The sequence below is a fragment of the Schistocerca gregaria genome, chromosome X, assembly GCF_023897955.1.
Source record: "Schistocerca gregaria isolate iqSchGreg1 chromosome X, iqSchGreg1.2, whole genome shotgun sequence".
NCBI lineage: Eukaryota > Metazoa > Arthropoda > Insecta > Orthoptera > Acrididae > Schistocerca > Schistocerca gregaria.
Genome location: NC_064931.1, coordinates 757,715,784 through 757,728,879, shown reverse-complemented (window position 1 = coordinate 757,728,879; position 13,096 = coordinate 757,715,784). Strand labels below are relative to the sequence as shown.

Here is a 13,096-nt window from a genome sequence, read left to right as displayed (position 1 = left end):
GTGCAGGTTATGGGAGTAGAGCTGTGAAAACAGTTAAAAACAAGGAAGACAAAACCTAAATGTTAGATCCGAAAATAGATTTCGCTCAAAGATAAATCAGGGGCACAAACACATTTATAAAAGAAATAATACTCGAAGACGAAAATGCTATCTGCTATGGCAAACTAACCAACAGCTAAGATGTACATATCATCTGCAGACACGTAACTCCTCTAATATTTTAAAATCTTATTGTATTCGTTGATCTAGGCATTTCAAATAACTAATTCTTAGCTGCCACATTACACTCGGGGGCTATTTCCCGCGTATAATCCACAATTTACAAAGTGCTTGGTTTCACAATTCACGAATTTTATAGGACGTGCTTTTTTGGTTGCATATTAAGTTTATTTATTTGTTCATCCAAAAACGGTTCAAGATTGGGGGTTATATCATCAATGGTTTCACACACACGCACACTGCTACTTAAAATTAAACGTAGATTGTTCCTCTTGTACTTCCAGAAGCTGCAAAAGCCAACCCGATGACCACTGTTTTGACTTCTTTCAATAATAAAATGAAAAAAAAGAAAAACACAGTGAAATCGAATGGCGTACAGCAACTATTACTCCTCGATTAACACTGACAGAATGATTGTATTTTGAAATAAAGCCACCAGGGAGCAATGAAGGAAGGAAAGTGGCGTAACGAAGCACAACCAAGTTAAATTTTTTTGGGCATAAAAAAGTTGCGTCTCTTAAGTAGCGCTACTGAAATTGGGGAGTTGACACATACAACTGCAGAATGCCATTAAGTGTGGCGACACTTTGTTGCGTATGTGAACCCGACTTCAACAGCAAAACTCGCAGCACCCGAAGGATGTTGTTGTTGTTGTTGTGGTCTTCAGTCCTGAGACTGGTTTGATGCAGTTCTCCATGCTACTCTATCCTGTGCAAGCTTCTTCGTCGTCTCCCAGTACCTACTGCAACCTACATCCTTCTGAATCTGCTTAGTGTATTCATCTCTTGGTCTCCCTCTACGATTTTTACCCTCCACACTGCCCTCCAATACTAAATTGGTGATACCTTGATGCCTCAGAACATGTCCTACCAACCGATCCCTTCTTCTGGTCAAGTTGTGCCACAAACTTCTCTTCTCCCCAATCCTATTCAATACTTCCTCATTAGTTATGTGGTCTACCCATCTAATCTTCAGCATTCTTCTGTAGCATCACATTTCGAAAGCTTCTATTCTCTTCTTGTCCAAACTATTTATCGTCCATGTTTCACTTACACACATGGCTACACTCCATACAAATACTTTCAGAGATGACTTTCTAACACTTAAATCTATACTCGATGTTAACAAATTTCTCTTCTTCAGAAACGCTTTCCTTCCCATTACCAGTCTACATTTTATATCCTCTCTACTTCGACCATCATCAGTTATTTTGCTCCCCAAATAGCAAAACTCCTTTATTATTTTAAGTGTCTCATTTCCTAATCTAATTCCCTCAGCAGCGCCTGACTTAATTTGACTACATTCCATTATCCTCGTTTTGCTTTTGTTGATGTTCATCTTATATCCTACTTTCAAGACACTATCCATTCCATTCAACTGCTCTTCCAAGTCCTTTGCTGTCTCTGACAGAATTACGGTGTCATCGGCGAACCTCAAAGTTTTTATTTCTTCTCCATGGATTTTAATACCTACCCCGAATTTTTCTTTTGTTTCCTTCACTGCTTGCTCAATATACAGATTGAATAACATCGGGGAGAGGCTACAACCCTGTCTTACTCCCTTCCCAACAACTGCTTCCCTTTCATGCTCCTCGACTCTTATAACTGCCATCTGGTTTCTGTACAAATTGTAAATAGCCTTTCGCTCCCTGTATTTTACCCCTGCCACCTTTACAATTTGAAAGAGAGTATTCCAGTAGTTCCAATGGAATGTTGTCTACTCCGGGGGCCTTGTTTTGACTCAGGTCTTTCAGTGCTCTGTGAAACTCTTCACGCAGTATCGTATCTCCCATTTCATCTTCATCCACATCCTCTTCCATTTCCATAATATTGTCCTCAAGTACATCGCCCTTGTATAGACCCTCTATATACTCCTTCCACCTTTCTGCTTTCCCTTCTTTGCTTAGAACTGGGTTTCCATCTGAGCTCTTGATGTTCATACAAGTGGTTCTCTTATCTCCAAAGGTCTCTTTAATTTTCCTGTATTCAGTATCTATCTTACCCCTAGTGAGATAAGCCTCTACATCCTTACATTTGTCCTCTAGCCATCCCTGCTTAGCCATTTTGCACTTCCTGTCGATCTCATTTTTGAGACGTTTGTATTCCTTTTTGCCTGCTTCATTTACTGCATTTTTATATTTTCTCCTTTCATCAATTAAATAGATCGTCCAAATTCTGTGCACAAAATGGGAACAAAAACTCAGCTGGACACCCGTAAAGACAACATTTATCAATCGCGCCGAGAAAACCTGAGAGATTAAATAGGCCCCTATACATTACTTTTCCCACACGCCTGAAGACCATCTCATTTAGGATCGGTGTAAGGAGTATTAGCATATCAATTCTTTTGTAAGTTTGAACAATGGAAAATCCAGGATGGATTGTAACAATATTATGAGAAGGAAAGTTGCTACTAGCCATATAGCGGAGATGCTGAGTCGCAGATAGACACAGCAAAAAGACTCACACAATTAAAGCTTTCTGCCATTAATGCATTCGTCAACAATAGGCACACACAAACACACGACTGCAGTCTCAGGCAGTGTGGTTTCAGTTGCTTGAGACTGCAGTTGTGCGTGTGAGTTACGTTTGCGTGTGTATTATTGACGAAGGCCTTATTGGCCGAAACTTTAATTGTGTGAGTCTTTTTTGTTGTGCCTATCTGGAACCCAGCATCTCCGCTTTTGCAATTTTGTGTTCTGTCGTTTTCCACATACTGAATGGTCTCCTCCTTATGGATCTGAAATAATCCAGACTATGCCTATAGAATTCTGGCACCAGAAATAAATGACGTATTATAGCGCTACGTATTGCTGATGACATTAATTATCTAGCATCCATACATAATGGTACTTAGAATGAGTTCTTCGAGAAGACTTTCACTAGGAATGTAGCAGAAGTGTCATGATCATTAACGCCCATTTAACAGCGACAGACAATCTCTTGTTCATCATGACTACATCACACGTTCATGGGGAGAAATAGCATATTAATCCCTGTAGCATATTAATCCTCGTAGGTCCACAACACCGATATTAAATTTATGAACTCCAATCCACTGAGGCAAGCTACAGTTCTGGACAAAGAGAACACAGCTAAAACAAAGTAACGCAGCGTTCTTCCAGAGTTGCTCTGTCACATATGCATAGACATACAGCAAAAGCGTGAGAGAAGTAAAAAAAATTGTAGGAACTTCCACAAAATGCAGACAGCGAAGTACGATTACCCACAAAAATCTATGCTGTTTCTTTTGTAAACTTTTTTCACTATACTTAATGTGTTATTTATTGATCCTACGGAACATTTGATGGTGGTTAATCGTTATATTGCCGAGTATGTTTTTCGTTTGTGAGCCACTTTTGTGTCGAGATCGCATGGAACCGACAGAAACTACACTGTGGTTCCATGCGATAAATAAAGCTACTTTGTCTTTCGTACGGTTTACTTATGTTACCGACAAACTTTGACATTCCTGGGCATTGGCCTTTGTAGTTTGTACCTAGGTTCAAGTGTGTTAGAAGTACGTGTATAGTGACACGATGAACAGTGGGTGAGTGTTAAAGCTCATTTCGTGAATAAAACAAGCGATTAATTCTATTAAATCGTTGTATTTGGTTTGCAATATTTTCATTGCAACAATAGTATCATGATCGTTACTGGAAAGATTATTTGTGTATCTTAAAAAAATGTGCGATGCACAGTTCCGCTATGTGGTATAAAGGGAGGCAGCATCTCGTATTTAAAATAATAAATGAAGAAATTCTTGCGTCTCTGCCGTTCATCTGTCGCTTGGTTATTTCAGTTTTACGCTGCAAAATTTAATTGTAGTCAAAGTGTATGACTATTTGTTAATGAACTCTTGAGTTTGTCCTCAGTATCATCAAATCGTGGTCAAATTTATATGATTGTATCCCATGTAGGAGACCTAGAATGTAACGATCAAGCCGTCAAGTTTAGTACTGTTATGTCAAAATGATAGAATCCTATAATTTCGTTTTGAGTTGCATATTAGGAATATTATTACTGACATTACTGGGTACATTGCTCAGAACATATTATAATGATGGTATGCTATTAGCCCTGTCAACTGAGTGTTCCTGGTTGTAGTCAGGCCGGGGAGGGAGGGGGGGGGGGGGGGGATGGGGAGGCTGGCGGTGGCAGTGGTGGCAGCAGTAGCAGCTGCAGAGGGATATAGAAATAGGAGGGGAGAGATGCTTCTGTAATAAATACGAAAACAAAAAGACCTCAGTGATAACATAAAGCTCGAATTCATAATAAATGCCATACAGATGCTACAAACACCCTTGTATGTTTCAGAAGCAACCCTGGCATTTGGAATATACATTTAACATGTACTGAAATAAAATTGATAGTCAGCCTAATGATACAATCAAATCCTGTTTGTTCTTACTTGAATGGAGAAATAGTACCATGTCAGGGATGGGCTGATAATTTTATTGGTGTCTTGCCATATTTGTCGGGTATTCCAGTCCAGCCATAATTTCTAGTAAACTTTGGATCACAAAATAATTGTCATAAGTTTTTAAAATAACTTCTGTTTTCAGCATCTTTAATATCATAGTGGCTGCACATGTACAAAGATAACGTGTTAATGACAAATAATATTTTAAAGTAAATGATTACAGCTGAAGGAAAAAATCACAGAAAAGGATCTTTCAGACTTATTTACAGGTTCTTGGCTGAAGAATACTTTGCCTCAAAACTAGAACTGTGCTGTGATTAGTCTCATTTACTTTAAAGAAAGCAGACAAGACACAAAAAGAAATTATAGACATTTCAGGTTAGGAAACAAGCTGGCTTTAAAAGTGGATACAGCATAATGGACCACTTGTAAGCCATGCATGATGGACTGGAGCATTGAATATGAATTAGTGCTTTGCCAGGGCTTTGTGGATTCTACAAAAGGGTTTGACTCAGTTTCAGCAAAATATGTACTAACAGCCCAGGTAAATATTTATTCATATTAGTATTGTAGAGTACATGTGTATCAAAACTACTTGCATAATGCTATAGTAGTGGTAAGATAGTGGATGAGCATTCAGGAGAACAGCAGTTCAGATCCCCTGCCAGCTAATTTAAGTTTTCCATAGTTTACCTAATTTGCTTAAGACAAATGTCAGGATGAGTATTTTGAAGGGGAATGGCCTTCTTTATTCTTCCCAACCAGAACTTGTTTTGTTTCTAATGACCTTGTTGACTGGAGACTGTAATGTAATCTCCCTGCAAAGCTAAAGCTTGCATTAGATCTAATTATTGGATTGGGAAAATCTGAATGGAAAGAACTCTAGCAAGGAACTGCCATATCCCCAAATGTGCTAGAGGAAAATTGAAGATCCCTAAGCTGAAAAAAGTATGTGTTAATAAAACATACCTGAAACTGAGTAAAAGTTCAGCATGTAAGAGGGAATGTAGTGTGACACTGAAAATATGGGTTGTGCCAGAAGGCATACTTGTATAGCTGAATGGTAAGATGGCGGCCTGTGAAATGCACAAGATCCAGATAGGAATCCCAAACCTTGTACAAATTTTCAACTATCATTTCAGGAAGTTTACTGTGCAAGTTTGAAAGTGGGCCTTAGAATCAATTATAATGTAGGCCTATAATCAACACAATACAGAGGATTACCTGAAGCCTTCTATACCACTTTGCCAAATTGAAACAGAACTGTCACCTTTCAACGTGACCTAACGTTGGCCTTCGTTGTGTCACCACAACTAAGATTTTATATTTGTGTTTGTTGGCTTCACCAACTCACAACTTTCAACCTTTAGGTGCCAGTTCAGTTGTAAGTTGGTGAAGCAATGTCAGACATTTGAATTAAACCTAAATGTCTTGGTTCTAACTGTGTGTGATGTTAGGGGTGACAAAGTTAATGACTCTCTGTTGTGTGAATGTGATAGTGACACACTGAGCAACCACCTGTAGTTTTTGTAATTTCTTACACATTTTCCCAATTTTGGAAAAATAGCTGTTCCAATGGGGAGATAGGGTTGTAGCCTATCTGCGATGATATTCATCTGTATATTGAGCAACCAGTAAAGGAAACAAAAGAAAAACTTGGAATAGGAATTAAAGTCCAGGGAGAAGAAACAAAAACTTTGACGTTTGCCGATGATATTGTTATCCTGTCAGAGATGGCAAAGGACTAGGAAGATCAGTTGAACTGAGTGAAAAGTGTCTTAAAAGGAGGATATAAGATGAACTTCAACAAAAGCAAAACAAGGACAATGGATTGTAGTCAAATTAAATCAGGTGATGCTGAGGGAATTAGATTAGTAAATGAGGCACTTGAAGTAGTAAATGAGTTTTGCTATTTGGGAAGCAAAATAACTGATGATGGTCAGAGTAGGGGGTATATAAAATGTAAATTGAATTGGCAAGAAAAGCATTGCTGAAGAAGAAAAATTTGTTAACATAGAGTATAGATTGTTTCAGAAAGCACTTTCAGAAAGTATTTGTATGGAGTATTTGTATGGAAGTGAAACATGGATTATAAACTGTTTAGACAGGAAGAGAAGAGGAGCTTTCGAAATGTGGTGCTACAGAGGAATGGTGAAGATTAGATGGGTAGATAATGTAACTAATGAGGTAGTACTTACTAGAATTCGGGAGAAGAAAAATTTGTGGTACAACCTAACTAAAAGAAGGGATCAGTTGGTAGGACACATTCTGAGGGATCAAGGGATCACCAGTTTAGTACTGGAGGGAAGGGAGGGGGGGATCGTAGTGGAAGACCGAGAGTTGAATACAGTAAGTAGATTCAGAGGGATGTAGGTTGCAGTAGTTACTTGGAGATGAAGAGGCTGGCACAGGATAGAGTAACGTGGAGAGCTGTATCAAACCAGTCTTCTAACTGAAGACCACAACTGCAGTCTGACTTTTTTCTGCTAATAAAGTATTATGTCTGCATTGTTGTATGTGTATTATGGGATAAGTTGTATGGAAGTCCTTTTTTATCCCATTCTCCCCCCCACCCCCCCCCCCTCCATGTTATGTTTCTTATCATTTGCCTTTTAGTGGGATGCCATCATGGTAAGGAAAGACGTTGAAGTAATTGATGAATAAGGGGTGCTCACACAACCACGTTCCATATCCTGTGATAGTGTCACAGCATGGATCACCGGAACAAGAGATAAATAAGTAAATAAATAAATCACACGAGTGAGGTGAGTAAACTGTGTTTCTTGCTCCATCTAATGAAGTGCTGCTTCATGCAACAACTGCGAAAGGCAATAAAACACGTAGTACCAGGATCATCTGTATTTTCATGTTGACTGTGGAGAGTAAATTCATTTTGTTACTTATGCCGCTTCCTCTCCCATTCTCATTTTATGTCAGTGTTCTTGCTGTTAATGTTATGAAATGTCTCATTGTAACAGCAACTGCCATTTTAAATTAAAGCATTTGGGATTTATCCCAGGATCTCGCCACACAGATTGCTGATTAGGAATTGGTTGGCACAGGTTGAACAGCATGAGAGAAAAATGAACACTTAAGTGTCTCCATGCTATTTCTGTTATTTTATTACAATGATGGTTTCTCACTGTGTAGGTGGGCACCAACAAAATATAATCTGATTTGGAGGAGAAATTTGGTGATTGAAATTTCACGAGAAGATCCTGCTGCAACAAAAACGCCTTTGTTTTAATGATTGTCAGCCCAGTTCGCGTGTCATATCTGTGGCACCGGTCCCATGACCAGCTCTGGACTTTTTTGATGTTCTCCATCAATCCTATCTGATGTGGATCCCACACTGCACAGCAGTATCCAGAAGAGGGCAGACAAAGTGTAGTGTAATCAGTCTCTTCAGTAGACCTACTGCATTTTTAAAGTGTTCTGCCAATAAATTGCAGTCTTTGTTTTGTTTTTCCCCACAATGTTAACTATGTGATTGTTCCAGTGTGTTATTTGTAATTGTAATCCCCAAATATTTAGTTCAATTTACAGCCTTTAGATTTGTATGATTTATTATGTTACTTAAATTTAGCAGATTGCGTTTAGTATTCTTGTGGATGACTTCACACTTTTCATTATTTAAAGTCCGTGGCCTCTTTTTGCGCCATGCAGATATCTTGTCTATATTGTAATAGGATTGTCTTTTGAAGTTTAATGGTTGAGCTAGGAAAAAAGTACTTACATCACAAAAGAATAGTGGTACAACAAATTTAAACATCTGTTAGATGGGTAGTTCTCTTTGGTTACCCCTCACTCCAAATTCCTATTTCTGGTGTTGATTCTGTGCTGGTACTAGATATGTCACTTATGCACTGCTCCTGAAGGAAGGATTACATAACTTGTTTCTTTCAAGTCCATATATTTAAATGTGGTTTTCTGTCCACATTTGTAGTAATGCGCAGTTTGTTTATTACAATAGTTGCTTTGACAAGGAATAAAGTTCTCAAGGTTCTTATATTCTGTTACCATATTTTGTGTTAAATACTCAGCTTTTACTGCATCATACCATTCCACAGCAAAACTCACAAAATTTTGTTACTTTAGCATACAACAACAATCACCTCTTACAGTGAATTGACTCTGCTTTACTCTGCATTATGTAATTTGTTTTGGGCTTGTCATTGTCATTAAAGCATCTTGCTTCTGCACAACATATTGAATGAAGCGAGATTATTTTTTTAGCTTAGTGTTGTTACTGTGGGTATTATTTATCAGTGCAGTAATATAACTACATAACTGCTCTTAAAGAAGCACTTATGTGTAGTACATTAGAGTTCATCAGTATTATGAAGCAGAAGCTTACCAATTGGTGTTATTGCCTATCATAAGCAAGTGCTCTACTGAGTTTCAAATCAGCATATACTCCACTGTGGAGTGAAAATTCATTCCGGAAATTTAAGATGTAGTTTGACAGCATATGTGTCTTAACTTGACTCTTGGGATGTTTGATACCAAGATTTTTGTATTTTTTAGTGGAGGCAGCTGTTGCACATACACTCTTACACTTAAAAGATAGTGAGAAGTATAATTCAACCAGTGTGTGGAAACAAGAGAAAAATCTGTTGTAAACTTGGGCAGCTGGTTCCTTAGTTATGGATGCAGTGGCTTTCCATATTTCAAATGAGTTTCACCTGTGTTAGCAACCAAATAAAACAAAAAAATTCTACTTACTTATTGGCAGCAGACTGATGCATTTGAGCAGGAGTTGGCAAGGCCATTAGGGTAGCTCTCATTTGGTAAGAGAGAAAAGAATGTGAAGAAATGGGGCTGTTCAGGACTTAAGTCACAGTATTACCCATGAATCTAGGAAGTGAAGAGATACAGCTGAACAAGGGAAGAGGAAAATAAACAGTGACATTCAATTTTTGTACAGACTCTTATTTTTAAATATTGTAGTGACAATATTTCTACCTGTCTGTGTTACCTTGTCTTTACTGTTTGACAGTTAGTTAATTATAAAATGTTTACTTTTCTGTGTTTGCAGAAAGCTGGTTGGTCAGACTCTCTTTATAACAGGTGCCAGTAGGGGCATAGGAAAGGCGATAGCAATAAAAGCAGCCAGAGATGGTGCAAATGTTGTAATAGCTGCCAAAACTAGTGAGCCACACCCAAAGTTGCCTGGCACAATTTACAGTGCAGCTGAGGAAGGTAATTTAATTTATAATTATCATTATGCTAATTTTAGATTTCCTTGACTATTTGCAAAATTTATTTTAATTTGTTGTTGTTATCTATAGCCCATACCATTTAGTCTATTAATGATCCAGTCTGTTATCTTTGTAGTTAACCATAAACCTCTCTAAATGAAAGGCATGTTCTACTATGAAATTTCTGCACCTTATAATATTGTAGCATAATGTGTAATTTCCTGGTATTTTGTTGTACCACAACAGTTTTGTGAATGCTGCTGTATTCCATGCATTAAAAGGAGGATTATTAGATTTTATATACTGATGTTCAATTTCTTCCACAGAGAAAAAGTGACTTTCACTGTGTGTTTGTCAAGTGTGATCTTGTTGGAGAAAGTCATTCTGAGAACATACTGGAAGCAGCAAGCCTACATAGAATTTATATAGGTGTGAAGAAGTGCACACACATCACTGTTTTATATAAAATAAACTTCCTGCGTCCCTTCCCATTTATATAGGGTGACAATTATTGAACTATATTAAATAAAATAATCATAACTTCTGAATGGTTTGCATTAGGATGTTCAAACTGCATGGTTGGTGATGGGGATTGATGGGAATTAGTATGCGCATGCACACATGCTTTGTTGTTGTCGGCAATTTGCACATGAAAATGTGCTGAGCATATAGCGCTTGTGAAGGCTTACTATGCAAGCAATAACAGCCCAACTGCAGCTCAAAAGAAGTTTGCGACTGAGTTAAAGCTGAAAACAACACACCTGAAAACATAAAGACGACATGCTGTGTTGTTTCAAACCAGTCCCAGGAAACTGAGCAGATGAGCTGCACACCAGGTGGGAATCAATCACAAGACACTGCTACAAATTGTTGTTGAAAATCTGCATCTCTTCCCATACAGAATTCAAACCCATCAGCCATTAAGTCCCAGGGCCATGAAACAGTGATTATTTTTTGCCAACACTATTGTCCACACAATTGACGAACAGGACTTTGATGTGAACGTGGTTTGGTTTAGTGACAAAGCCCACTTTTATTTGGATGTCTTTGTCAGAAAGCAAAATTGGCGCATTTGTGGGGCTGAGAATCTGCATTTCGTGATTGAGAAGTCTCTTCATCCTCAACTGGTGACTGTGGCGTGCAATGTCCAATCACAAAACAATCGGTGCTGTATGCCTTGGTAGCAACGTAAGTACAGAATGGTACATGAATGTTTCGGAAAAGATTTCATAGCCATTATCTAAGCAGGAGTGTGTTTGATGTCTCGGTGGAGCACTTTGGGGACCGCATCCTGTGTCTGGGGTACCTGGGGGCCACTGGAATGCACCTCAATTGGCCACCATATTTTCCAGATCTGGACACATGTGACTCCTTTTTGTGGGGCTGTGTTAAAGACAAGGTGTAGAGCAATAACCACAAAACCATTGCTGAGCTGAAAACAGCCATTCAGGTGGTCATCGACAGCTTCGATGTTCAGACACTTCAGCAGGTCATGCAGAATTTCGCTATTTGTCTGTGCCACATCATCACCAGTGATGTCATAACCTAAATTCAAATATAGTTAGTGATGTTTACACGTTAAAGTAAGTGTGTGCGTGCTGTAGTTTGTAACTAATTTATGTTTTTTCTCTGTAATTCAATAATTGTCACCCTGTAGAACACAAGGCAGAGAGAAGATACACATTTGGGGATTGTACTCTTAACTGTTGATCACAAAAGTTACTTAACCCTTGTAAATTATTGGGAGGGTGTGATGAGCATCCCAAATGTGTTTGATTGACTTCAGATATGGTGATTTGAGGATGGGGGTGGGGGTTTAGCACATCAATTGTAATTCACCACTGTGTTCATGGAACCACTCCATCACACTCCTGGCCTTGGGATATTGCGCATTATCTCACTGAAAAATGCCACTGCCGTTGGGAAACATGATCATCATGAAGGGCTATATGTGGCGTGCAACCAGTGTACAATACTCCGTGGTCATTGTGGTGCCTTTTACGAGCTCCACTGGACCTATAGGTCCCACACGAATGTTCCCCAGAGCTTAATGGAGCTGATGCCAGCTTCTCTATCTCGCAGTACAGGTGTCAAGGAGCTGTTCGTCTGGAAGACGACAGATTCGCACCCTCCCTTCGGCACGGTGAAGAAGGTATCAGGATTCAGAAACATCTGTTTACATATCTGAGACTGAAAATGATATGGATATCTGTTAATTTTTCTGTTGTACAACTAAGATTTCATTAATTTTTTAAAACAATGCCAATTTGTACCATTGTTTGAAAATGTGATTCTACCAATTCCATATCATGAGAAAATGGAGCAGAACTTTTGTGGGTTCTCTCTTTCTCTCTCTCTCTCTCTCTCTCTCTCTCTCTCTCTCTCTCTCTCTCTCTCTCTCTCTCACACACACACACACACACACACACACACACACACACACACACACACACTCCCAATCATCAAAACTAGTGTTTTTCTTCCTTAATGAATAATATATATTTTAGTTATTATTAAGGGGATAGGGTTATAGGGCTTGGGTCAAGACATGAGAGACTGACTTCTGTGGTTCCAGACTAGAATAAAGAGTTAACGCCATTGGTTGTAAGTGCTAGTCTGAGATGAAAAGGTAGGCTGCAGCTTACCAGTCACTGGTCTGATAAAGGCCCTCCTCCTGACACTCCCCTCAAGTAATATTACTTCATGACCACAAAATATGTGTCTACATTAAGAAATTAATTATTAAATACTGTTTATTGTTGTTGTTCTTGTTGTTATTGATAATAATGCAACTGTGTAAGTAATTTTCAAATGACTAATAATGAGCTGGGAATATGGAGGGTGGTACACACAACCTTGATGCAAATTGGCCTGATATATGCCTGTAATGATTTGGGAAATTCATGGAAATGCAAATCAGCTAACAATCGTGTCACATTGGTGCAAGAACAATAATTTCAGTAAGTTACAATAGCGCGTGTCAAAGTCAAATCGACCTTTGATATTCCTGCTGAGTTATAGAACAACAAAGCCTCTAACATGATTGCCAACAACTGTTGGAGATATTTATATGCTTACATCTGAAGCTGTTGGTGAAATAGTGTCATATCAGGAGAAGAATGTACACTTGTAAAAGATTGAGAGGTGTCAACTGAAGTATCTCTAGGTTATAAGTACTTAACCACAATTCCAGACTCGGAAGAAATTCATAAGCTTATAATGTTAAACTGTCGTTGGAAATTCAGAAGTGTAAA

At 38.5% G+C, this 13,096-nt stretch overlaps 1 protein-coding gene across 2 annotated transcripts in view; it reads left to right on the top strand.

Moving 5' to 3' along the window:
* Nucleotides 1-3,327: 3,327 nt before the first annotated feature.
* The window catches only part of LOC126298686 (hydroxysteroid dehydrogenase-like protein 2), a 48,834-nt gene continuing 39,065 nt past the window's right edge, over nt 3,328-13,096 (top strand). Inside the window, exons 1-2 of one of the 2 annotated variants that reach the window (XM_049990122.1) lie at nt 3,328-3,434; nt 9,680-9,843. In XM_049990122.1, the coding sequence (XP_049846079.1) occupies nt 3,421-3,434; nt 9,680-9,843 (178 nt within the window). In that variant the 5' untranslated portion in view covers nt 3,328-3,420. Of the gene's footprint in view, nt 3,435-3,551; nt 3,769-9,679; nt 9,844-13,096 lie in introns of those variants that run through there. The other variant, XM_049990123.1, reaches the window with a different exon arrangement.